The sequence below is a fragment of the Cavia porcellus genome, unplaced genomic scaffold, assembly GCF_034190915.1.
Source record: "Cavia porcellus strain 051 isolate PalLab524CR breed Dunkin Hartley unplaced genomic scaffold, mCavPor4.1 scaffold_32, whole genome shotgun sequence".
Taxonomy (NCBI): domain Eukaryota; kingdom Metazoa; phylum Chordata; class Mammalia; order Rodentia; family Caviidae; genus Cavia; species Cavia porcellus.
The window spans coordinates 14,814,203-14,841,667 of record NW_026947515.1 but is presented as its reverse complement, the minus strand read 5'-3'; the positions used below and the strand labels follow the sequence as shown (position 1 = coordinate 14,841,667).

General features: G+C 40.3%; 1 protein-coding gene across 3 annotated transcripts in view; it reads right to left on the bottom strand.

Annotated features, from left to right (window-relative positions):
- Window positions 1-27,465, bottom strand: part of Prkca (protein kinase C alpha) — a 413,537-nt gene that overhangs the window by 242,867 nt on the left and 143,205 nt on the right. For all 3 annotated transcript variants that reach the window (XM_063241821.1, XM_063241823.1, XM_063241822.1), the window contains exon 3: window positions 13,386-13,468. In XM_063241821.1, coding sequence (XP_063097891.1) covers window positions 13,386-13,468 — 83 coding nt within the window. The remainder of the gene's footprint in view (window positions 1-13,385; window positions 13,469-27,465) is intronic.

Here is a 27,465-nt window from a genome sequence, read left to right as displayed (position 1 = left end):
CCAGCTAAATATAAAGGGAAGTTGCTGAACTAGGTTTTTAGAAGAGAAATTTAAAAAGAAGCAGACTCAAAGAGGCATGTGTGATGTGACCTGCACTCCTGGCCTTCTTACTGCTTGGAACACAGACAAGATGTTCAAGGAGCAGCAATCCTACATCAGCCAGTGAAGACTGGAAGGTAAGGTAAGATGGCTGAGCGGAAATGCAGGAGGCTGGATTCTGCAGGCAGAATCCTGGAGCTGCCGTAGCAGACCTAGTCTGCTCAGTTCTCCACGTTTTGTTAAATTAAGGGAATAAACCTCTTATTTAGTTCAGCCCTTGCTTAGCTGTGGTTTTCTATTACTCATACTTGAATGCAATCCCAAGCTAATACGCTTCGTGTGTGACAGTCTAGACAGCTCTATCACCACACTGTTGGGCAAAAAAGAAACTCCACATGGGCAGGCATGCTCCATTCAGAAGGCATTCTGGGAGATGACAGCCATTTTTTTTATATGTCGAAACAATTACATGGATGAAAGGTGAAAATATTTCAGCAAGGATTTTTGAAGTTTTCAAATTTGTACTGTGTTAATAAGTTTAAATCCAAAAGAAAATTTCTCTAAGTCAACTCATCTTAAAAATCAAATTATCAAGCCATTTCAATTTCTTAGGTTCCCTTCTAATCCCTGTTCCCACATATAAATTCTGCCATATAATCATAGCAATAACTTTATATTAAGCTTTTGCTCCTAGTATCATGTAAGCATTTTCCTAGTCATTATTCTTAATGGCTGCAATACTCTATCACATTGATGAATCAATTTGTTTAATAACTCTCTTTTGTTCAGTCAGAGTCTTAGTAGGAGAAATTGATGGTTGTAGAGGGAAATCTAAGAAAGAGGACACTGCTCCCAAGTCAACATGCAGCCATAATTTTCAATGTTAAAATCCTATTAGTTATACATTACTCTGAAGGTTTTAACTTCAACTTACATAATTAATCCAGAATGGGTGACATTCAGAATCTGGTAATTACATATTCTAGCTGAGTAAGCTTGATAAAATATATTTCACTTTAAAATTACTGTTAAAAAGTTTATATCCTAAAGATTAAGATTATGAAGAATGTACTTTTTGTTTGGAAGATAAATCCAATCAGTGTAGGTCTCAAACTTAATAAGGCATGATCAGTTTGTTACTATATAGTGTGGTATCATTGTCAGAAAAGAAAAAAATCTCTATTGATGCTAGGACATTCCCTTTTATTTTTATTATTGGAAAGAAAGAAAGTTCTGTAAAGTCTTTTTAAAAGCTTCTTTGTAGAAGTATGCATTTGTCCGTCCAGCTAACAAATACGTATTAAGCACTTCCCATGTGCTTTAGGTTGAATGGAAGAGTAAGACAATGTACTTGGCTCACATGGTGCTTTCATGCTAATGGAAAGATGGTCAGTAATCAAGTCACAAGTGATACGGTATTGGATGATGATAAAGGTTATGAAGTACACAAGGGAAGATAGATCATAGGCAGTAACAAGAGAAGGCTGAGGCAGATGCCATCTCTGCAGAGGTCTGCATGATGTAAATGAGAATCATTAAAATCTGGGGTCAAGTTCTATGAAGAAAATCCCCCAGGGCAACAGCCCCGAAGTGCAAATGAGCTTAGCATATACTGGTCAGTGAGTGGGGAGAAGCCAGATCACAATCATGATGGCCTTATTGACCAAGGTAAGAAATTACTCTGATGGTTAAGGGAGGCACTGAAAGGTTTAGATAGAGCCATGAAGTGACTGGATCTCCTGATACACGCAAAGTGCCATACAAGCTGCTGTGTAGAAGACAAACTGTTGGGGAAACAGCAGACACCAGCACGTCAGAAGACTATCTGGAAAACTGCATACTCGAGTCTGCATTCTCCAGGGTCCCCCTTTGTTGGACTCCCCCAATACTTGGTCCTGGATACACAGACTTTACTGCATGAGAACAGGATGTGGCCTGAAGGAAATCCAAGTCAACGGAGCATACACAGACTTGCAAACAAGGTATGCTCAATTTATATACGTGATTCCTTTTAAGATTTCAGCTTACTTACCATTTTTCTTCCCCACTTTTGCCTCTGTATATTAATTTATTCTATCAATTCTTAGTGACAAAAATGGTTAAAATGAATTGCTTTAATCCTGGCGCATCATTCAAACTTAGCAAACGCAAAAGAGAGCAGCCTTGTCTTTCTAATTTTAAGAAGTGCTGTATGAACTCTTCTTTTTCAAGCTTTTCTGCTTTTTTGTGATTAATTTTAGTAACCAGAGAACGACTTGTTTAAGAACAAATGAGTCATGATACAGCTTAATATCTAGAAACCTAAAATCACCCTCCTCCACAGAGAATATCACTTTCCAGTATGAAATTCTCATGTTTTAAACATTTATACCCCATGTTAATGCTACAAGGCTTCCTGTTTTGCAACAGAAATGGAGAGGGACCAGCCAGGTACCTGAAACTGCAGAGAGTGAGCAGGGCACAACTGCTTTCTGAAAAGTATCTGTCCTAAGCATACTATATGATGTGGAAAAAATCCCACTCTATAAAACAGTTCACAATCTGTACATTTAAAATTACATTCTTTCACATAGCAATGATATAAATTGCCATGAGCAAAAAGAGAAGCCATGTAACCTCTGCAGAGATTACATCTCCCAGCACAGTTCTGCAGAGCACAGGCATGCTCCCAGTGGCTGAACAGGAAATAAAGCAAAGACAACCGATTCCTTAGAGCTTGGTATTATCTCTTCCTCTTGAACTGTAACTCACTATAAACCTCCCTCCAGATCAACTGTAAAGTCAACAATCAGCTGATGAATACCAATCCAAAATATGCAGTTGGGCAGAGGGCGTCACTCAGTGGTGGAGCACTTCCCTAGCATGATGAAGGCCTTGGGTCAATCTCCTGCACTGCAAAAATATTTTAAAAAGTAAGGGTACACCTAACAAAATAAATACTGCCTTTCTTATAGGTTTCCCTCTATCAATACTTAATCAAAAAATGTGCAAGTCAGAAAATTCTTAAGTTCAGTGGGCATTTTGCAATATTTTGTTAGGTTTTGCACTTCAAGCACTGAACAATCCTTCAACATAAAAAAAGGAAATTAACTTTCTAAAGACAGGAAGTTACAATTTAAGATAACTTCATGAAACAATTTACAGATATGCTGCTCAAACTAAAGAAATTATGTTCATTTAATTTTGATGTCACAAACCTAATCTTTCATTCATTTACTATTTCAACATTAGTAATCACCTATTCTGAATCAGAGATCGCACTAGGCATTGGAGATGCAGGGAAGAATAAGATTTAAGGGAAAGAAAGTACTACACTATAACCAAAACACATCTTCCATAGTAAATTGTTACGTTAATGACCTCAATCACTCACCCTTCCCAAGATCCCCAGCCTTGTGCATTCCTCATTGTGATGGTTAATTTTAATGTGTCTGGCTCAGGGGGGTGCCCAGATACTTGGTCAAATATTCTGGGTGTTTCTATGAGGGTGATCCATTGAAATTATCATTTGGATCAATAGACTGAAAACAAAAGATGCTGTCCATGACATGTGTGATCCTAATCCAGTCAGGTGAAGTCCTGAATAAAATAAAAAGACTGACCCTTGCCTGATGAAGACAGAAGTCTTCCTGTCTGAAGCCCTTCAAATTGGAAAATCAGATTTGTCCTGCCTTAGGATTCCACTGAAAACACTGGCTTTTCCTTGAGCTCGCCAGCTTTCAGACTCAGACTGAACTCACTCCTCGGCAATCCTGCTTCTTGGGCTTCAGAATCAGGCTGGGTTTCTGCTTGTTAACTTGCCCGGCAAGTCTAGGGACTTAGCCTCCATATCTACATGAGTCAATTCTTCATAGTAAATATTTTTACAAACACAAATGCTCACTTCTGTTGGTTGTTTCTCTGGAAAACCCTGACTAATACCCTTCATGCTCAACTCTGGGTTTGGTTAATGGATATCAGAAAACGTGAAGCCAGGAGAAGCTTGTCACATGTGGACACTGAGGGTCCTCTCTAGGAAAACTGCCTCTGTCCTGTAAGATGTCTGTGCTGCCCTCCTGCCCAGGTCAAACAAAGAAGAAAAAAAGGGTCTCTGGACCACAGCTGCAGATAACAGTCAATGAGGTCCTGGTTATGACCCTGCAGAAACCCTTGGAAAATGTTACACAAGATTAGCCAGATCTGAATTTTTAAAACTTTTATTTAACAACTAGAGTTCTACATGGCAATTTGCAAGATGCTCTAAAAGAAAAGCAATCCAGAGCCAGTAAAAACCCATCTATAGCACACAATAGGGCCTCCACTAAGGTGATAGCTATGAAGAGGGAGAGGAGAAATGGACAGAAGTGGAATTCGCAGTACTTGCAGACTTATGGGAGGTAAAAGATAAAGAGATGGAGCAACCACAGTAACGCCCAGGCTTCTCCATCAGTGATGTTGACAGGAAGAAATACTGATCTGGAAAATGGAGAAAGGCAAGAATGAAGAAAACAAGGACAGTGGTGTACTGATTCAGCACAGTGTCCTCAATATCAAGACCTGGAGTTCTCTTCCCACAAGGATGCCACCTGCAAAACCCCCATCAGGACTCTTCCAATGCCTCATGGCAATGCTACCATAACAATGGTATTCAGAGGACAAACCTGGCTTTTTCTTTGAGTATAACATTCTCAAAACAAGTACACTTGGGAATATGTTGGAGTATGAAAGTAAATATGTTGCATGAGTTAAAAATAAACGTTTGACCTTCCCATCGCCCTTCTCGCCTCCTGCTGATACTGAACTCTGGTTGGAGTTTGCTCACAAATTCTGGTACTGCATAATATAAACAGCAGCAGAGGACAAGCCTCCTACTTGCGGCATCTGTTTTAGCCACTACTGAAAGTGAAATGGAATCCCCAGCAAGTTGGTTCATTTCACTATTTTGGGCTCGTGATCCCACTGTAAATAAATAAATGTCACAGTAATACGCTGGCCAGCAAATCCTTAGTAACCCATCCTCTCTTTCTGAGACCCCTGGAGCTTACATCTCTATCTCAGATTCTTTTTTGAGGAAATTCACCAAGCAGGGAAAATAGATAACAGAGCTAAGGTGAAAAAGGCACCAACTAATTGAGACTCTGAGTTCAGCTTATAAAAAAAATGACTCACTAAAATCCAGGAACAAGCCCCTGGTAGGAGCCAAAAAACCTTCCCGGGCTGGCTTTCAGCTGAAACAACTGAAGCCACCTGAAATAAATCTTTCCTGAAACAGTGTCCTAATATGTCCCCCTCTGTTCCCTCACCAGGAGAGCCCTGGGCATGCGTGCAGCTGCCGCGGGCTCCCACCAGACCATCTGCAGCCTGCTCCAGCCTTCCCTGCAAAGGGGCACTGAGGTCTCCCTTGGCAATGTGTTTGCTGTTTCTGTCTCACGGCTGCGCCATTTCACTTACCACGTTACGCTTTCTCATAGTCACACCATATAGACCCCAGACTCCCCAGAAACATGGGTCTTCACTGACCCAGAAGCCCCTCGAGCTGGTTTTGCTGATTAGTCATGTGGTACTGAGGAAAGGGGAGCTTTTGGAAGCGAATGCAGCTGGTTCCAACTTAGAGCTCCATCTACCTCGGGACTCCAGAAAGCCATTTCATCAAACTAAGCCTGAATTTCCACATTTGTACAATGAAATATGTCTACATTACTGCATTTATGTGTGTTATCGACTAATTACTTGAAAGGATAACAATGCTTATTCATATGTATAACTATCCATGAAAGTTTGAAGATAAAGACCATGTTTTTAACTACTGCATCCATATAATAAATGCTCAAGAAACAATTAATGATTAAATATAATGAACAGATGAAAAAAAAAAAACACCACCAGACCCATATGAGATGTTAATTATATATCAAGTAATATCACAAATGCCCACTTGTGTGGTAGATCTTCCAGTTCTGGGCTTCCAATGATCTGAGTTCTGGTATCAGGTTCCTCAGACACCATTTCCAACAACAGAGGTCAAGGCCAGGTGATTTGTTTATTTGTACATCATGAACTGTCTGATATTAATGGCTCAGAAAAAAAATAACGACTCTGTCATACCAATTTTTGATCCAAACTAGTCAAGAATTGTTGCTTAGGTCCATCATTTTAAAAGCTAAACTCCAAATATTTAAGACAATGGTTTGAACTGGCTCCTATGAAAGGAAGAAAAGCCCATCAGGTGTGTCTCCTCAAGCTGCCATGAAAATGATGATGGTACTGGGGAAGGTCAATAAAAATTTCAAGTGCAGCTGGACATATTCAAGTAAATTAGGATCTGACAAATACAACCAAATTACAGTATGAGACCTTTTCCAACTGATCCTCTTTGGTTCAAAATATACTCTTAGAATATCTACTCTGAGCTAGGTCCTATATCACATGCTCAGCTTTTAAAGAGAAAAGACATGGGAATTTCCCATAAATAATTTACAATGTGTGGGGCTGGGGATTTAGCTCAGCGGCATAAGCGCCTGCCTTGCAAGCAGGCAGTCGTGAGTTCGATCCCCAGTACCGATAAAAAGGAAAAAGACCAAAAAAAAAAAGAATTTACAATGTGAACACATCCATTAAATAATGTGATGATTTATTGTTGAAAGAAGAAATGTGTATTAACTATAAGGGCTCAAGAAATTAGACAAAGATTCCAATCTGCTCTCCATGCTTCACATACAAAAGGCTCTTTCAGACCTGATGTCAGAGATAGTTTATACGTTTCACAAGAAAATCACTCTTTCTCCCTTATCATCTTACCTCCTTTTGACCAAAACCAATACTCACCTCAAAAGGCCTCTCAGGGCTCTCACAGCCAGTCAACTTTTGGCTGCCTTTCAAGCCATCTCACCACACTTAAATGCTGACAGTTTGCCAAAGGCGGGGATTTGGGAAAGGATTTACAACTGGCAGCCTATGCCATTCCCAAAGTGGAGCCCGCAAGGTGTTGAAATAGAGGCAAGGAAAGGACTGAATTAAGTGGAAAAGCCCCAGGCGGACTTCATAGCAAACAGGCCTTTTGGTAATGGGTTAATGTAAGCATTTAATGTGTAGTTACCCAACTTTTTTTCACTTACTCAAGTACAGACCAGAAAACAAATCCATAATCCTCTCTTGTCTCATTGGTCAAATTGTGGTGGGTCAGGACAGTGGACTGGTCACCACCCAGCAGCTGCCTCCTGTAACTCATCAGAGCTGTGGATGTGGGTATAAGTATTTGAGGCTATTTTAAATCCTGAACAAAATTAATTTGGCGCAAATGCAGCAGGAGTCCCTTCCCTTGCAGGAAATACTTCTGTTACTGTGAATCTGGTACATAAAATAATCCACCCACTGAAATGCAGAATTAGCATTGGGGCTTTTGTGTTGGGTTTGTTTCCCTAAAATAACTTCTTTTTAAAGTTTCTGATGGCATCACAGCAAATGAGGAAGGGCACCTGTGGGTGGGTGCAGGAGGCCTTCCTCAGAGACTCAGCTGGGGCATCCTACTAGGATGTGCTAAGCATTGTGAATTTTCTTCTTGTATTATTACAGGCCTGTTAAAAGTACACATCACCTGCGTTTGGGTGCTGCTAGATAGTGGTAGGCAAGAGATGTACTCTTAGGCCAGCATGAAAAACATGGAAATATCAGTCTTTTATTTTTAGGAGAAAACTTTGAAATGAATTAAATGCACTGGTACCTGGGTTCATGAACTTGTTTTATGACACTGGGGAAGATGCCACGTTTGTGCTGCATGGGGGAGATAAGCTGCCGTTCTGTCACCTGATGTGGAGTTTGTGAGTAGAAGCAAAACTTTCTTGAATGCTTTTGTTTGAAAACTACATTGTTTGCAAAAAGAAGTATTCATGAATTGAGGTATTATGGTATGTTCTCAAATGATATCATCTTCATGAAGCTTTCCTTCATGCTTACGTTAGATGTAACAGTATACCAGTATATGTTTTCTATCTCTGCCTCTCTTTGTAGATACGCGCACGCACACACACATACACACACACACGCAGATCTTTTCCATTCCTCACATATAACAGCTATCCTATATGTACAATCATATAGTGTCACTCTCTGTAAGCTTGGCTTCTCCTTACAATTACAGGATAATCCTACATAGGGCAGGAACCATCTTCATGTTTGTATCCTTTGCATCACAAAGCCTTCACGAGCCATTTAATAACCGAGTGGAATCTAACACTGAGGATAACTGTAAAGATTAGCAAGCTCAGTCTCCTTATTTGAAAATAGAAGACCAAGGTAAGAAAGCGTTTTACTGATGTGATCAGGCAAGCCTTCTAATTCCCCCCCAGGACTTGTTTTTTTTACTACACTCTGTGTATCTTACACAACTTTGCTGCACCTGGGCCTTACGCAAATCTCACTATTTTGTCAGCTCAGAAACACAAACATGTTTTGAATATAGCTAGCTTTGCTCTCAAAAGTGTCTTACTTCCACATTAAAAGTATACTTTGGGAAAAAATCCCAGATGATTCACAAATTAAATGTATTTCTAGATTTTATTTTAAAGGCTTTAAATTTTGTAATAAATGAACTTGTGAAATGCTAACTTTAAGCAGTCCAGTAGCCTTTTTTTAGGATGCCATTTTTGTCTTTCAGCAATTTGTGCAATATGTTCCATTTATGGTTCAAATTGCAGTCGGTCAATGCACTCAGCTACTTCAAGTGGGTTGGTTTTACCATCCTCACAGAATCGAAGGTGTGTCCAGACCCAAGGCAAACCTCCCTGCCTACTTACAAGTTAGCTAATTTCTTCGTTGAGTGCCCTTCTAAACATTCTGGCAAGCATCAGTAAACTTGTGACACCACCTATGTGTCTACTGGTGGTCTCCCAGGTGAAGCACAAGTGATAACCCAGGATATACCTAAATTCTGTTCAATTGCATGGTTTAGATAGGAAGTTTCAAGATACTGTATAAACAGGTTTTCCCTAGACAGGTCAGAACCACTGGTAAAAATGTACAAGGAAAATAAAAATGGAATAGCTCAACAGAAAATGCAAACAAAAATACTCTCCCAATTCCTGCAGCTTGTTGAGCTCCCCCACCACTGCTTTATCTAATGCTGCTTTATCCTTTACTATATATATATTCCAAAGATTATATATAGAGTAAATAGTGTAGCATTTGCGTTACATAAGAATGGTTTCTCTCTGTACAGCTTTCCAGACTAAACTGTTTCAGGAGGGAGGGTTGTACATCATGGAATTAACAGTAGGTCTAAGATTGCTATGATTCTCAGAAAAAGCTGAGTCACAGCTTTTTCTCACTTACAGAACACCGAGAAAAAAGAGGGTTGAGTGTGCTAATAAATATCTACACACATGTCCATACATTATGTACTAGAAGGCCTAAATGCCCTGTTTTCCCTCTGGCAGTTCTTGTAAAGAGACATAATTTAAGATGAATGGACACCATTCTAAGAACACGGAGGAGTTCCAGATTGAGCAACAGAGAGCTGGTAACCTAGAATTTTAAGAAGTGAAAGGTACAAGAAGTCTGGGAAAGAACTGACCCTGCAGAACTTCCCACAGACTTCTCCATCTACCGCATCACAGCCAGCACAGGGAAGACAACCTATTCAGGGCTTGCAATCAATGACCAGGAAAGGAAATACAGCACTTGTTCCTCCACAGAGCAAAGTCACACATACTTCCCTCAGTACCTACAGCAAAACAAAGCCATACTCCCCTGTATCTGTTCATGTCCCAGTCGACATCTTAACTTGGCAAAAAAAAAAAAAAAAAAGAAAAAGCTATTTCTAAAACATGGGCTGATTTTTTAAAACTTCTGTATTGCTGTCTTTCAAAAAGTTGAAGGGAGAGGTGGCAGGCAGAGCCTCAGGCTGCATTCTGAGGCTGCACACCTGAAAACACACGCTCTGCCTAGACTCACAGGCTCTTGCCAATGCCAAGTGGGAAGAGCACTGCTTGTTCTGGGAGCCACACGCTCCAGCAGCAGCGCTCTGAAGAGCTGGAGAGTCCTGGCTCAGCAGCGTCAGTGGCCAGTTCACCTCTAACACAAGGACCCTAACAGCCTTGTCACGGCCTTTCCTCTTTGCTCAGTGGGCAGGGGGTTATACTTAAGAGTTCCTCTTTTCTCCAGCTATGCTGGGAAGCCATAGAAAGCTGCCTATCCACAGAGGGGCAAAAAGGGCTAAGAAACTGGCCTGGGAATCCTCAAGGAGTGTTCCACTGAGCCCAGAACTCTTTCTTCTTCAAGAACCCCCAACCTAACACAGACTTTCAACTATGGCTGCAACCTGAGCCCTGAGGAGCTTTGCTGTTTAAAAGAACCTGGAATGCTCTCTAGTGGACTGTTGGCTTCTGGACACCGAGGGTTTACTTTTTAGTACTTTTCCTCTTGAAGGCAGCAAGGCAGGTGCAGTATTTGTGCATTTCACATAATCCTCGTAACTCTTCCCCACATCAGCGAGTGCCTTGGAGTTTGTGAGCTCAGTACAGGCATTATTCAGCTGTACACAGGCAGCACATTTTAATCATTCCCCACAGGAGGGAAAAACCTCAGGCCAGGGTAGAGCTCAGTGGCACAGTGCCTGCCTGCCAAGCACGAGGTTCTGAGTTTGATTTCCAGTACAAGAAAAAAAAAATCTCAATCCAGAATTCTAAATTTTCTAAGGGAAAAAATTCCACTTCATTTTTCTTGATCATTTGTTCTTCTGAGCATCTAAATAGAACTTTCAATGAGTACATCAAGTCAGACTTAATCAGTGTGCTCTACCAACCAAAACCCAACCACCCACTGACCTCTCTCTCTCTTTCCTGACATGAGTAACTCCTCAAAAGAGACAGTCGCAAACCAGTTAGATACTCAAAAGACATGATGGTACCCAGATCAGTTCTCCCTTTCTCCACTTTGTCCTACTGACCAAATAGATCAATCTAGATCTATCAACCTAGATCAATCTTTAACACTCCTTCTAGCGCTATAATTCTGTGATTTTGAAACTTATTCAGAAAAGGGCAAAACAAGAAAATGCTCCCTTCTTCCATAGTCCTCATGGCTGTGAAGCATCCCCATGCATCTATGTTTTAGGCCAGAAGCTGGAAATCACTTCTGACACTTCCATATCTGTGATTCCATAACGACCAAGAACTGCTGCTGTGGCCCCTAAATGTATCTTGAACATGTTTACTTTTTCTATGCCCATCTTCTCTGCCTCCTCCAAGCTCCCACTGCCTTGCCTAGAGAGCAGGCTCTTGTGCATCCGTTTTCCAGCCCTTGATACTCCTCCATCTCTACTAGTGTGCCACTCACTTCCTGCCCAATTCATTTCCTATTAGGAGCCCAGAGTAATCTTTATAAGATGCACACATGGAATTCCATCACTGCTTGTTTAAAACTGTCCCTGGGCCCCCGCTGCTCCTGAGGCTGTGTTCCCAAGTCTTAATAACACAGCAGATGCCAGGCTTTCTCAGTTTCTCGTAGACAGAGCTCCTTCTCATATCTTGGTTTCTCATCTGTTCTTCTCTTTGTCTAAAACAGTTCCTTCTAGGGCCTTACACCCCAGCATGCAGACACACACACACACACACACACACACACACACACGCACGCACACACACACACACAGACATGGCTGCACACATCCATTCTCTCCCCCCCCCCCTTTTTCCTGCCTACTTCCTATCCATTCTTAAATCTCAGTTTAAAGGCCATTTTCCTGGAGAAGCTTCCGCTGGTCACCTAGAGTGGGTAACTGAAGGAACTCTGCTCGGTGCCCCTGTATCTTATTTTCATTAGGGACTCTTCAGTGTTTAGTCAGAACCTCCACAGAGGCCTGAGAGCACACCTCTGTGTTGATTCTTCTATCCTACAGCCCAGGAGAGAGTTTGACACTTACATTCTTAAGAAAGTATATGTAATCAAAAGAAGGAACAGGGGAAGGGGAAGGTGTCACAATCCTGTCGCCTGCCGTGCTTTCTTCCATTTTTGAAGAGACTGCAATGTCAAGCTTTAGAAGTGGAGTGATAAAAGATAAAATAGGACAAAGGTAGGAATAATGAACAAAGTAAAAGGATCACTACATGATGCTTTTGTAGATCTTTAATAACAAAAGCAGTAGGAATTAGCTGTTTAGAAAAGTTGGTATACTATCTTCTATTTTTAATATCTAAAATTTTCCACATGGAGATAATATTTCAGAAAAAAGGAAAATATGTGAAATGGAGGGGAAAATGAACTTAGCATTCATGAACACTAGCTTCCTCCTCCAAAAAATGTAAAATAACGTGACCTTGGAAATGTCCTCTGGCTCCATGTCCTATGATGGGCCTCTGTGGTGACCCAGAGCGTATAAACACACTTAATGCAGTCGCTGCTGGCACCTTAGAAAACTGTAGCAAGTTCCCACAGATGTTAGAACAACACAGATCTGTATCTTTCATAGCCCACTATAGAAATGTCACAGTCTGAGAAGGGAAGACATTAGCCTTCCTACAATGAGAAAGTCTCTTCACAATCAAACTTCTGTGAAGGGAACAAGTGCTAAACAAGGTAGCTATCTCCTCTGAATACAATAATTTAAGGATGTGTAACTAAACTGAGCTGGCAAAAGCAATTCAGGAATATAAATATCAACTAGTCTGGACCTACCTTGCAAATTTTTTTTCAGTTAAAACATAATTTTTCATGTAACACTAAAGTTTCCTTCTACCTAATATATCTAGACATTGGTATGTCCTATCTCCTACCTATCTCTCCCTCTCTCTTCCTTTCTGATCTCATCATCTTTTGGTAAGAAGAGAGACAACAGAGACACGCAGAGACAGGCAGAATTAGGATACAAATAAATGAACTAATTGGGCAGCTTCAGAGATCACTGCTAGTGAAACAGACGCTGTTATGTCCATCAACAGTAGCAATTATACACAATGAAAAAGCAGACACAAATCTCATGAAGCAAACTAGGAGCAGTTTGTTTTATTGGCCAAAGCCAATGATGGTCCTATTAGTACATAAACTTCTACAAATAAACTTAAGGATGATTTATATTCATTGCAAAATTTGTCAACATAGCTACTGCTATAAATTTGGTAGATTTAGTCAATGTGGCTCCTCAGAGTGGAAAAGCACAAGCCAATAATTCCCCCTAGAGAATTTCTCTGAGAAACAGTCCAGGGCTCAAAAGGACCATAAATCTGTTCATTAGCACAAGCCAAATTTACATAAGAATAATTGAGAAGTCTTTTCATTAGTAATATGGGCCAGAACAACAAATGCACAGGCATTAAAAGAATAACAAATATCAGAATTTCACATTAACATCAGATAATGTTTTCCAGACTACTTACATCAGTGTCAGGTCCCTTATCTGCACCCGGACAAGAAAAAGTAACAAACTCATGGCACCTCTTGTGAACCACAAAACAGCAAACTGGTGGAGAGAAGAGAAAATGAAAATTAGAATGCTCTAGATTTAATATATTAGCTTTGTTTAACCAAACTAGTAGCAGTCATTTTAACTTTAACAAAGAACCTTATAAACATTAATCGAAGATATTTCATTAAAAAATTAGCAACATTTTGTGCTGACTGGATTCACAGACAATGGGTATAAGACACCAGTGGTCACAGGAACAAAGGAGACCCATGTTATGGCTCCTACTGTCTTGAGTTGAGGGACAGGGGAGCCAGAGATTTAAAGACAATTTCCTAAACAGAAATAAAAAATTTAAAATACAGTATTTTTGCACTGTTTTATGCCAAACACACACACACACACACACACACACACACACACACACACACACTCTACATAAGCTTTATATATTCTGTAGGTAAAATAAAAATTAAATTCAAAGAGAACAATTTATTATAAATAATATATGACTATCCCCAATTGTGGGCTGCTGGGCTTCTTTAGCAGAATTCTGAATGTAAAGAACTCATTACCATGCTAGCCAAATCTATAGGCAATGATTTGTTGAAATGAAAATCTGTTGAGGTACAACCCAACATCTTCTAGTGTAGTATTCGCCTATTTGGTACAGATGCTGCTACCAGTTGGGAGAATCCTTACAAATAGGGCACAATCTAGTACAAAGCAAGTATTTGCCAAGTTAACATGATTTTGGTAACTATTCCTGGTGACGAATCCATAAGATAATTTAATTGTTAAAAGAAATGAGTAATCCCTAAAGGGTTTTCTCAGATGGCATAATATAGAAGACATAAAAATAAATGACCTGATGTTTCCTTCAAGAGAAACCTCTACATTACTATTGGTATTTTTTGAGTAACAGACATGCCTACAAATAATATAGCCTCTGCAGAATTGGGAAAGTCCTAAGTCTCTACTGCATGCTCTGGTTAGGACACACGTTGCTTGCAAAACTCATCCTGAAATTTGATTGCCAGTGTAGTGGTACTGGGAGGTAAAACCATAGAGAGACTACTAGGCCATGAGTGTTGAACCATCCTGGGTAGGATTAATGACATTATCCAGTCTCAGGTATTCTATTACAGCAGCAGAAAAAACTAGGACACTGCACAAAGAAGACTAGAACTTCTTAGATTCATGGCTCATGCACTACTTTCTTCTCTCATCCACGATAATGCAGCTCCCTGCACATGTGTTGGTAGATGGAGTCTCAAGAGGGTGAGTTATGTCAGCAGGTTTGCTGAGAGCTGGAGTCCCCAGAGGAGGCTGAGGACTAAGCCAAGTACTGGGAGACTGCTTAGAGGCATGAATACTGCTCAGAATGGCCATGAAGAAATTTGCAGTATCTCTGATAAACACTGGAAGCTACTGAAAGTTTTATAACAAAGAGTAACACACGCAAAGCAAGGATTTAAAAATGCAAATGGGGGAGTGATGAGAGGGATTTAAAGGTCCAGTTAGAAGCCTCTTGCATAGCCTAGATGTGAAAATAATCGCCCATCATTATTCAGACTGCTAAAAAAACAGAGGTAATGATACCAGAGAAATTGTAGAACTGATGAGACTTGCTGACTGACCACACGATACTATGTAGGGAGCATCTATTGTATGCTGGGCTTTTTGTTAAGGCCCTTCATATGCATTATCAAATTGAATGCTCATAGCAACACTATTTAATATACTTTGATACCCATATTTTTGGATGGGAAAACACTGGGTAGATCCCTAGTCTCACACACAATGACATTTATGGATGAGAAAGGAAAGGTAGCATGCAAAACAAAGGGATGGATGGATGGACTAAAGAGGAGAGTCTTGTTTGAGGTCGTCCACCCATTCTGTGGTCAAACCAAGACTCATAAGGTTCACTTGACTCCACAGCCTCCTTTCCTTTCACTGTGTCATATCCACTCCCAGAATTTCAGGGGAAAAAGAATATTAGAGCTGATGCCAAGATTTTTCATATGAGAGGAAAAGGGTACATAACAACAAAGTATTTACATATGTGCGCACACACTTATATAAACCCAAAAGATGAAGAAATGGGTCGGCCGTATTATGGAAGTAGAACCAGGGATGATTCTCTTTCTCATCAGTTACTTTTTAAAGTAGCTATAATACAATGTCCCTGTTTTAAAAAAAAAAAAGTATACTTTCTTAAAAAAGGAAACGCATCCTTGGCACTGAGTAAGCAAAAAACTAAATGAGTAAGTAGGAAACATCCACAGAAAAGTTAATAAATGAAAATCTTTTACAGTGAGCATCCCTTCGGAAGCGTAGCTGCTCTGGGTGAAGGGCTCTCTGGGGCTGCCACAGACTATTTGCTGAGCCCAGCATGCCTGCCTGCCAGGCGGAGTCAGGAGCAGGAGGTAGCAGCAAGCAGAGACGGGGTCCTTGGCTGCCAGGCAGTGCCCAGAGAAGGCAGTCTGCTCCTAGGAGGGGCTCCCTTAGAGGACTCCTCTTCCTACCTTGTTCCTGCCGATGCATCTTGACTGCAAAATTCCCCAAGGAAAGATTACAAAGCAGTGCTGTGAAGGCACAGATTAAAGATCTGCTTACTGCCCCAAACACAAAGTCATCCTCACTCCTTGGAATTAGAAAGATCAATTACTAAAGGAAAGAGGTCACAGCAGCACCTTCCCCTCATCATAGTTTATTATGGAGATGGTGCTCTGAAGGAAAAATAAGCATTCTGGTTTCCTACTCCATCATTCCAGCATTTGGGCCTTTCTCTTTTAAAAAAAAAAAAATCAAAAACCTATCTACCTTCAGAGGAATACTGTTAAGAAAACCCTTATTTATCAAATCCCTTTGGAACGACAATTTGGTTTTGTATATGTCTTTCTATTTACATTTACACATCAATGCAATTTACATACCTCTAGCTGGAAGTGTTTCTATATACATCTCAAAACATTTTCTTACTTCAAATTTTATCTTGGAAATGAACTGGCAGTCACTGCCTGGTATAATTTGTGGAGCGGCAAAACCTCCACCTACTCACAGATGACTTTCTCCAGTGCCTTAGCAGCCCCCACCACACACACACACTCCTTCCTCACTTGGAAGTTCCCCTTTCCATGAATGGACTCATTCAGGAGCAAGATGAGGGTCACTGTTTGCAGTCTGCACAGGGTTATCTGAGTTGGATAAAGATCCTTTAAGCTTGTCAGAAAATTCATGATTTAGAAATGACTTATAACCAAGAAAGAGAAAAGAATCTGCCTGTGACTCTCAGGAGAGAAAGCTCAACTGTTGCCTCCACCTTGAGCGAGAACAGGGAAAAGGGACCTCGGAGTTGTCACCTAGCATTTGCCTAAGAAAAAAATTGTCCCAGAAAACCAAGCAATGGCCAGAGATTCCAAAACCACTGGTGGCTGGCCTTGACCTTTAGTTTCAAGTGATTAACAAAATTGAGCAATGCATAGTTTGTAAGACAATATAGTGAAAATATTTGAGTGGTCTTTCTAGAGTAGTTGGAGAGAAAGAAGAAAACTGACTCAGTAAAATAAAAGAATGCACTTTGCTTACATGGAGATGGCCAGCTTAGGTTTCCCTCTGGCTTAACACTGGGGGATATTATTTTTATCCTTCTTTCCATTTTAAATTTTAAAGGAATTCACATGACCACGCTATACAGAGCAAAGGGAGTTGGAGAGGAGGAGAACCAAGTGGTATCTGTCACATGGAGCTCCTCCAGTAAGTATCTTCCTGACTGTGCAAGCAGGAAAGCAAATTAAACACAGCTGCCACTCAGCTGAATGGAAGTAGAGACACGAACCGTGACGGATTCTTCCTGCTCCCTGGTCTCTCTGAGGCCAAACTCTCGGCCCATGAAAACATCTGTTAGGAAGCACAGCTGTTTAGTAATCCACTAAGATGGAGACTCATTTTCAAAGACCATGGTTCACCTGTGTTTGCATAACCAAATGAGAGGTTTTAAAATAGGAAGCTATCCTATAGCTTAAGGACACAAAGTGATTCATTCCATTACTTTCTAAGTCCAAAATCGCTTTCCTCTAAGCCTCTATTTGACATGTTTATTCTTCCAAACAAAGATGTATGACACATGAAAGGCACACATCACACGGAGTCCATGAAGCAATGGACAAAATGTATGAGAGACCACAGGAACAGAAATAATGATTCTGAACATGCCCAGGCTTTAAAGCTGAAAACAGTTTCATTGGCCTTATCACTTGCTCATCTTGTTTATGGAAATATATAAGCTGAATGGAAATTAAGGAGAATTTTATCCATCTGTTAGAAACAGAACAAGTAACAGTCACCTAATTTTGACTCAAGAATTCACAAAAATTTCAAATAAATAACAGAATTCTGTTATGACACTGTCATGTTGATATTAATGGGAGCTCTCAAGTCATGCCTGCTTCACTCAATTACAGGGTATGCTGAAAGCCACCAGCATGAGTGTAGCAACACCCTGTGACACTGCTCTCTCCATGAAGGTGAGAATTGCCTTTTCTACAGTGGCCCATTAGATACTCCTGGGGGCCTGAGAGTTGTTTCTCTGTCCTGAGTCATCATCATGTTCAAGAATGCTGTGGGGTCTTGATTCTGGATACTATATCCTAGAGAGTTTCTGAGTCATGCCAGAGGTCAGAAAGAAAGAAAGAAAGAAAGAAAGAAAGAAAGAAAGAAAGAAAGAAAGAAAAGAGAAAGACAGAGAGAGAAAAAGAGAGAAGGAAGGAAGGAAGGAAAGAAAGAAAGAAAGAAAGAAACAAAGAAACAAAGAAAGAAACAAAGACAGAAAGAAAAAGGAGTATGGTACAGTGATGCTCAGATAAAGGAACCATCCGCAGCAGACTGCTTCCTCATCCATCAGTGTAAATTCCTCCTGAGGGTGACACCAGCATTGACCATACACAAACCAGTAAGTGATACGATGGTTCTGACCCAAGAGAAAAAAGTTCAGTTAAAAGTACATAATCATCATTTCATATCCATTGGGATACTATTTTGTTTTAAAAAAGGAAAGAACAAAAAGGTAGAATGAAAATGTTGGTAAGCATATGGAGAAATTGGCAACCACTCTTATTACTGGTGAGAATGTAAAAATGGTGCATCTACTGCATACAACGCTCTGAAGGTTTCCCTCAAAATAAAACAGAGCTGTCATATGACCCAACGATTCCACGCCTAGGGACAGACCCAAAAGAACTAAAAGCAGGTCCTCAGTGCTCACCAAAGCTTTATTACTAACAGAAAAAGATGGAAACAACCTAAATGTTTCTCAAAAGATGGACAGATTTTTTTTAAAAAGCTGGAATAAAATCCTGACACATGCAACAACATGGATGAACCTTGAAAATATGCTAAGGGAAAAAAGGCAGACATGAAAGAGTACACATTGCAAGGATACACTTACATGGTAAATTGGCAGGGATAGAAAACAGAATTAATATTACCAGGGCCTGCAGGAAGGAGAGATTTGGGAGTTGACCTATAATGGGCTGAGGGTTGGTGTGTGGAATGGGTTTTTAAATTCTGGAAATGGATAATGGTGACAGTGCCAAAACATTATACATGTACTTCATGCCACCAAATTGTTCATTTAAAAAATAAACAGTAAATTTTATTGTAATACATATGTAATACCATAGAAACATTTTAAGTACTGAGTCAACCAAGATGAAACGTATGAAATTATAAATTCGAGGTACAGGAAATCACAGACAGTCCAAGTTAAACCCTTGCAGTCCCACATATCTGGATTTTGTGATTATTTATCTTCATAGTTGAGTTTTAGTCAAAGCTCAAGAAAGGGTATCACAAAAGAGTGCTCACTTTCTTTTCATAAATTCTAAATAAAATCAGTGCTAGAACACAGAGGAACACAGAGAACATTTAGCTTTCAGAGCCAAGAACTCTCTTGACAGTTGAAGATTCAAGACCAAATCCCCAACCCTCCCAGCACTGTAAACATCACTATGAAGATGGAAACGAGGGTTCCAAACTGTAACTTTGGCCTGCTTACTGTACTGCTGGGACATCACCCCCTTTTTATATTTGACATGGACTGCTATGTTCACTGAGGGAAGAAATATGTAATGCTATGCTTTGGGGGTTTTTTTAAAACAGGATTTCACTATGCAGTTCAGGCTGGCCTTAAACTCATTTTGTAGCCCAGGCTGGCCTCCAACTTGCAGCAATCCTCCTGCTTCAGCCTCCCAAGCGCTGGGATTACAGGCAATTGCCACCATGCCTGGTTTAGATTATTTGCCATTTCTCCTTTAAAGAACAATTTCCTTTCCTCTCAAGTCCAAATCATTTTGAGCTCAGGTCATAGTCATCCAAAATGAAACATAGGCATAAAAACTACCTAGTATCCAAAATTGATGGTGGAAAAAAGCCATAGTGTAACATTTTCTGAATTTAAGAAACAATCTACTAAACTTAGTAGTGAGACTTTGTTCAGAACAGCAGTCTGGTAGGTGAGCTTCCTTGAGGTCTTTTTTTAAAAGTACATAAATGGTTGCCATCATGTGAGATGTTTTTAATTAAATTTTACTTAGCTAGAAGGGATTAATGAAAGGTAATGTCACATCAAAATACAATGAAATGAAACTCCTAAGGCAAGTCAACCATTTTTAGCTTTCTGGGAAAAGTAAAAAATTGAGCTTATATTATATTTGCATGTTAAAAGAAAATTACTGGTTTCAGATTTATAACAATGAAAACAGTCTTCTCCTGGAAAACATGTTAAAGTTGTATGAAAACAAATCAAGCAAATGTTCCTTATCACATGGAAAACAAATCAAGCAAATGTTCCTTATCACATGGTATAAAGCATGCCGTCTTCATGGCATACAGGTCTTTACACAAATGCCCAATACTTTCCAAACGTCCAGTGCTTCCTTTTTTAACCGGAACACATCCCCTCCCTGCTCCAATTTCTGCACAGAGTTATCTTTAACTCTTCCTTCATTTTCATTTTCCCTAATCTCACCAACTTCTTCTCAGCCTCCATTTTTGCCATCTTCTGTAACTAGATCTGAGATTTATTTTGAAGAACTAAGAGAACAAATGTAGGATCACAGGGAAAGGAGATTTGAGGGTGCCACTTAAATTACTAGCCAGAGCAAGTGGATAAATGGGGTTACCATCTTTCAATCAAAAAGGAGTCTTCAGGATGAAGCCGAAAGCATAGAAGACAAAGGAAATTGAAAAAGAAAAAACAGATTTTGGTACGAGCTTGGCATTCACCTCCAGACTCTCGGTCATGTGAACCATCAAGTACCCTTTAAAAATACTATTTTTATATATACCCCATACCTTCATATACACATAAAATTTAATATGCTCAACACAAGATCATATCTTATATCATACCTGTCTAAGTAGATTTTTCTGGATTTCCAAGAGAGGAATCTTAAATGCTAATGAGAGAATTGCCAGGTTGTGAAATATGAAGAGACCAAAGGACAAGTGGGAATCAACTTGGAGACTTGGAACTCAGGTATTCTTCTGGGTGAAGGAGAAACAATTCTTGTTTAGACAGGGCTTTTGGTTTCAAACAAGTTGAGTACAACGTGCTGCTAGGTGACCCAGAAAGACTTGTGAGCCTAACAGGTAGAACTTCAGGGTCAGGAGTGAAAGGAGGGTGCTGCAGTGCAGGATTTGAGGTGTAACTGCACCGTGAAGGAGAACTCCAACATGCAGGAGAAATCCTGGAAACACTCTTTGGTGTTACTGAGAGAAGGCAACCTAAAAGGTGGGAGGAGAGTCAGCAGACAGCTGGGGTCTGAAGAAGGATAAGAAACGAAAGCCCTCAGGAACAGGTAAGCAAACCCAACTCAGAAGGAGCCAGCAGAGTCCGGAAGAAAACATGATGGCAGTGGTGGGATCTGACAGTCACTGGTCCACCATGGCCCCGAAATATACCCTGGCAAGAATGTAGATAATGACACCCACACAAACACAGAGACAGCTGCTCATGGTCCTCCTTCTTTTACCCACTTCATATTAGTTCCATATTCTTCAAATCAAAACTGAAATAAAATGAGATTTTTGGCTAACAAATGTGAATATACAGTAATATAATCTCAACAATTTAGCAATTGTAGTATCAAGGGATATCTGCTTTATAGAACAAAACTTACAAATTCCTCAAAGATATTACAAATCATGCAAACAGGTTTGAAGGGGAGTGCAAAGATATCCTTTTTAAAGCTCAGATTAAGCAATGCTTTTGTGCTGAGTTCAAAATTATCCGAATAATGCAACTCTACTTTTAATTTCATAAGGGCATAAAAGCCATCAAGATTTTACAGCGTGGGCTCCATATCTGAATACCCACCACCTAGAGAGGAAGCCATGCCAGGCTTCCTTGTTTTCACTCTAAAAAATTGACTGCAACAATTTTTGCACAAGAATATGTCTACACAGTAATATACCAAGCCCATCATACTAGACTTCTCTTTGCAATATTTTAAGGCTTTCATTTTTTTTTATTCTCCAACTACTTAATCTGTAGCTGTGAGAGAGTTGCGAGGGGAAGGGAAGAAGCTGAATTGGACTCTGGGTCTATGTATTTTGCTTCCTCTTCCCTTTTTAGTCTAAAACCTCCTTAGTTTAATGGAACAGAACTTGTTTCTTTTGCTGCTTTTGAGTATAGTTTTGCATACAACATGGATATTTCATACTATATCTTTTTCAGCAAAATGCATACCATGTTAAATTTAACAGTGGCCCAAATCTTTTCCAACATAGCAGCAAAAGAAAATAGCTCTGAAATTCTGGGAGAATAGAAATCAGTCAAAACACTTAGGCTTTATACTTCAATTCTTGCTAAATGCAAATGAAGAACGGCCTCATACAGTGTGAAGAAAATCTCTAGCCTTCTGAATAATAGCTAACAGTGTAAGGACTTAGTATATACAGATAACCTATGTTTTCCTAGGGGTGTAGAAATGTGACATAGGGATTTAAACACCAGAGAACATGTTCTGGGGGCTACAAGAGGCACTTTAGCACTGAAGGTTTCCTTTTTCCTTTCCTCTTTCTCTATTGTGCTCTCTCTGTCTCTCTCTCTGTCTCTCTCTCTGTCTCTCTCTCACTCTCTCTCTCTCTCATTCCATCTCTGCATGCTCCTGGGAATGTCTATGTGCATGTGTAATGTTTTAACAAGACATTATTCATTCTCTCACTAGTTTAATTATTCAGCAAATTTTCATTGAGTACTACTATACACCAGTATCCTACCAGATGAGACCAGTAAGGGAGAAAAGCACGTAAAAGAGCAGGTATATCTCGCATCCTCTCCCTCTCTATTCCCCTGTTCCCCTTATCTCTCACTTTCATTTCTCCTTTAACTAGTTAAAATGTACAAACCAAAGTACATGGTGTAACACTTAGCATTGAATAGTTTTAACTTTCTTTTCCTTCATTGTGATAGTGAGAACATAAATATGTCTCCCTCTGTAAGAAATTCTACAAGGAAAATAACATGCCTGCAATTTCCTTTAATAGACTCCACAAAGAACAAAAAAGTAGAGATAGGATAGATGGCATACAGTTGGTGAAAGCTGACAGTTACTGAAGATGCAAGATGGTTACGTGATATATTATTCTCTCCACTTTTGCGGATATGTGAAATACACAATTAAAAAGCTAAAACGTAAATAGATGGATTTTACAAACATGGTAAAACTTTTTTTTTTTGGTACTGGGTTGAACACAGGACCTTCACACTGAGCCCCGTCTTTCATTTTTTGAGACAGAATCTTGTTAAATTGTTAAATTGCCCAAGCTGGATTCAGAAACTTGGAATTACACTGCCTCAACCTCCCAGAGTGCTGAGACTACAGATGTGTACCACCATGCCTGGCTCAAACATTTTTCTCCATTAGATGAAGGCCACTGGGCTCTTATTTGGAAATAGAACTGTTACAGATACAATTAGTTAGGATGAGCCTGTAATGGTATAGGGTAGGCTCAAATCTAATATGACTAGTACTTTTATAAAGAGGGAAATTCAGGTGGAGACACACTGGAAGAATCCAGGGGAAGGCAGAAGCAGAGACTGGAGTGATGTTTCCATAAGCTAAAGAACACCAAAAATGCCCAGCAAACCATCAGAAATCATGGAATAGATTCGCTCTCACAATTCCCAGACGGAAGCAGTTCTGCCAAGTGCAGGCCTTCAGAATATAAGGAAAACAAATGTGTGTTCTTTAACACAGAACTTTGTTACAGCAGCCTTGGCGAACTAATACATGTTACCAAGGGAGCTTCTAAAAGGTAAATATTCAACAGCTGAATTAACTGATTTGAACAACAGCAAGTGGTAAAGGATTCAACAGCACATCTGGGTCCATTAAATGTTCTTGTGTCACCAATGAATAATGATGACACCCTGTTATTGATTAAGAACTGGTGGTCAACTTAATGCCAGCTGGATTACATCAGCATGGCACAGAGGGAAGATGCTCCACCTGAGGAAAGTTGCCAGCATAAATAGGTGGAGAAGGAGAAGGAAGGCATTGAGGTGTTATTGTGTTGTTGTGTTGAGGCATTGTGGGTTTTCCTATGAGTTGCTGTTTGAGCTGTTGGTTTTCCTGGAGAAGCTCTGGTCCTCACATTGAGCCTTGCTTCCTGGCTCCGGAAGGAAGACGTGTGCCGCTTGGTCTCCAGGATGAACTCATCATGCTGGCTTCCTGGCATGTGCCCAACTGTGCTTGTCATCAGAGGAGCTCGGGGCCTCTGTGTTGCTGAGGATGGCTGTGGTCTTTTCAGGACAGCCCTGGTCTTTGTTGTGTGACTTCTCAGCTCCAGCATAGAACCCTCATCCATCAGCACAGCTCCTTCACCCTGCTGGCATGGACTTTCTGGTTTCCACAGCTGACCTTTGGGCATAACTGGCACGGATCCATAAAAAGAGACTGGCGTGAGTCCTTCTTGTGGACTCTGGACCTCCAGTTGGACTCGTGGGAGGTATTGTCATGAGCTCTGGGTTTTTATCTGGACTCATATGAGACACTGCTGTGGGATTTAGGCCCTTGACTATTCTATGTCTTTGGTGTTGCAGATAGATTTCCTGCATTTTCTTGTGTTAACTCCTGGTGACCATTATAAAAATAATATTATTAAATCCATGTCCTGATTCTAATTGTTCTCTGCACAACCCTTGACTACAACACACCCCAAATCCCAAGCAGCAATGAGTTGTTGCCAGAGTAAAGACTTAAGGTTTTGTTAATATTCCTACAGGAAAAATTAAGGGCCAGAAAGATCATAGATGACTATAAGCATAAAAGTTATTTACATCTAAGTTGCTGATAGGAAATGCAAATTGTAAAATTCAAAAATATCTGGGCTTCTCTACAGATACTTGCCCATGATTAGGAATGATTTTAATAAAATGAGAACTCTTAAAGGTTCAACACAGAAGTACAACCAGATGTCCAAATTAAATCATTGGCTTTTTCATGTGCCCGGCTTATCATACAACCTGGTGTCTACAATCACACAGTCATTCAAGGACCATGTTTGTACGATGCTTTGCTTAGTGGTGCCAAATATTTCCTTGGTGATGAGTGGTGAGATAGACTGGGGCTCTCACAAGTTCACAATCACCCAGAAAACTAACAAGAAGAATCTGCAAAGGGACTCAGCCCAACTAAGCAGCCCACAGCACTCATCTTTATGAAGGGTACTACTAATTTAAAAGAGCATAAACCCTGCTAAGAGTCTCAGAACAAAAGACTCCAAGAGTTTTTTTAAAAAATCTACCATAACGGTTTGGAAACTACAATCCCTCAAGGCCTTCAGGGGACTGGCAGGGTGAACAGTAAGGCCATGACTCTCACCTGCCTCTATTCTTCTCTGATTTAATCCGAGGCTACAGTTTTATGCTTAAGTCAACATTTTGATGTCCCAACTGTCTCCTAAACAGCTATATTTGTTAATAAACAGGACAGGGGCTGGGGATTTAGCTCAGCAGCATAAGCACCTGCCTTGCAAGTGTGTGGTCGTGAGTTCGATCCCTGGTACTGATAAAAACGAAAAAGACAAAAAAATTAAAAATTAAAAAAAAAAAAGAAACAGGACAGCGGTTGCAAGATCACGGTTGGGTTCAAGGCTAAGAACCATGTCTATCTTTCTGGTACTCTGATTTTGTAATTTATATTGGATCCACTGTCAAAATAAAGTTGTATGTGTGTATATTTGGCCACTCCTTCCATAAATACCCAGAAAGCTCCTAAGTAGAAGGCCAGAAAGCTCTGCAGGCACTGGGGAACTCCAGGACTTCATAAGACACAATTCTTGAAGGCATCTGCCTAAAGGAGATGGTGGAAATCTTGAATTTAGTCTCAAGAATGGTGTGGTAAGAAAATGGAATTTGTCATGCACTGTGCTTTAGTGATGAGAAGAGGAATCAGCCAGAGAGCAGAGACAGGCCTAGGCCAGAGACCAGCAGGAGGCCCTGGAATCTGACCGGTGGGAGTCATCAAAAAGGAAGACGCTTGTACTAGCATCAAGCTCACAAGAGGTCAGGGGAAAGTGGACTGAGGTAAATGTACAGATCAGGAATTGTCATACACAGGCAATGGTGGGAAGCTGGGGAGGGAAGAATCAGAGGCAGGGGTAGGACGCATTCAGGTTATTTGAATTCTGGTCAAAAAATACTTATGGACCGATAGCTACCCCAGATACAGAGGTAGGCCCTGGTGAATATAAAGATCAACAAGGATGTGGGCACTCCAGGAGCTCTGAGTAGACCGGGAATGAGTCCGTCACAAACAGGTCACTTGGGCATGGGGCCATATGTAAGTGTAGGAAGGCGTCCCCCTTGTGGGGAATGAGCACCTATGGAGGGGCTACATCGCACACCTGGGGCAGAAATGGCGCTGATGGTGATGCTGAGGCTGACAAAGGACAAGCCAAGGTACTTTTCCCTTTTGAGCTGGGGTAACCATCTGACAAAGTATGGCAGTAAGATGTATGCAAAATTATGTAAACATGCTCAGGCCACCTCATGCAAAGGTGGAGATGGGTAGCAGGTCAAGGGAACATCAGCCCTGATGGCAAGGAATGTGATCTACATTCAGAGGGAGAAGGTTGCTTTTGATGATGATGAACAGATGAAAAGTATGAAGCTGTTCCAAATATTTTAGTGAGCGCTCTCCATCTGAGCCCAGTACTCTCTACTGTTTTGTTTTAGCTTTATAATTACAAAGCTCCTGTGGGTCAATTAGAAAGAAAGTGTTTCACATTTAATGTTCTGATTTGGCTTTGATTATACCAATGCTGGAATAGGGTGAGGATGGTCTTAGAAATGAAATAATGATAACTTTTAGTTAGAAAAGCAAGGCACACTCAGAGTAAACATGGAGCAAAATCACTTCTGAAATAAGAAGCTTCCAATTGGCCAGGGATTTAGCTCAGTGGCTCAAGTGCTTGCCTGGTAAGCGCGAGGTTATGAGTTCAATCCCAAGAAGCCACCATAACCCAGCGGTATTTCATTTTAATAGGTAAGTGCATGCAGGAACTTTCCATAAATAAAGTGTTTCCATTTTGTCATGATTACAGGGAGTTTTTGTGACTTATCTGTTCACATTATGCAAATTTTACCCATGTTGAATTCCTCTCTGCTTATCTTGAGGAAAAATTCAAAAAGAAGCCATAATACACTAATTGCTTCCCTTTTATCAAGTATGTTGGGAACTAATAAAGCATCAGGGACATGGAACACCACATAATTACAAAGTGGTAAGGAAGGCCAACAGCTTCCAAAAAAAGAGATTTGAAGGTATCCAAAGGGTTCCAGTGCCTGGGGAAACAATGGAGACCAACTAGGGAAGGAAAGTTTTTACACAAATAAGGACATTACGGCATCAAGAGCAGCAGAGAATTGGCTGGAAATTAAAAAAGAAAGAAGGAGGATGGGAGGACAGAGAGAGAATGGAAGAACCAGCCATGTGAGACAAATACATTAGATTTCCAAACCACACATCAGAAAATAACAA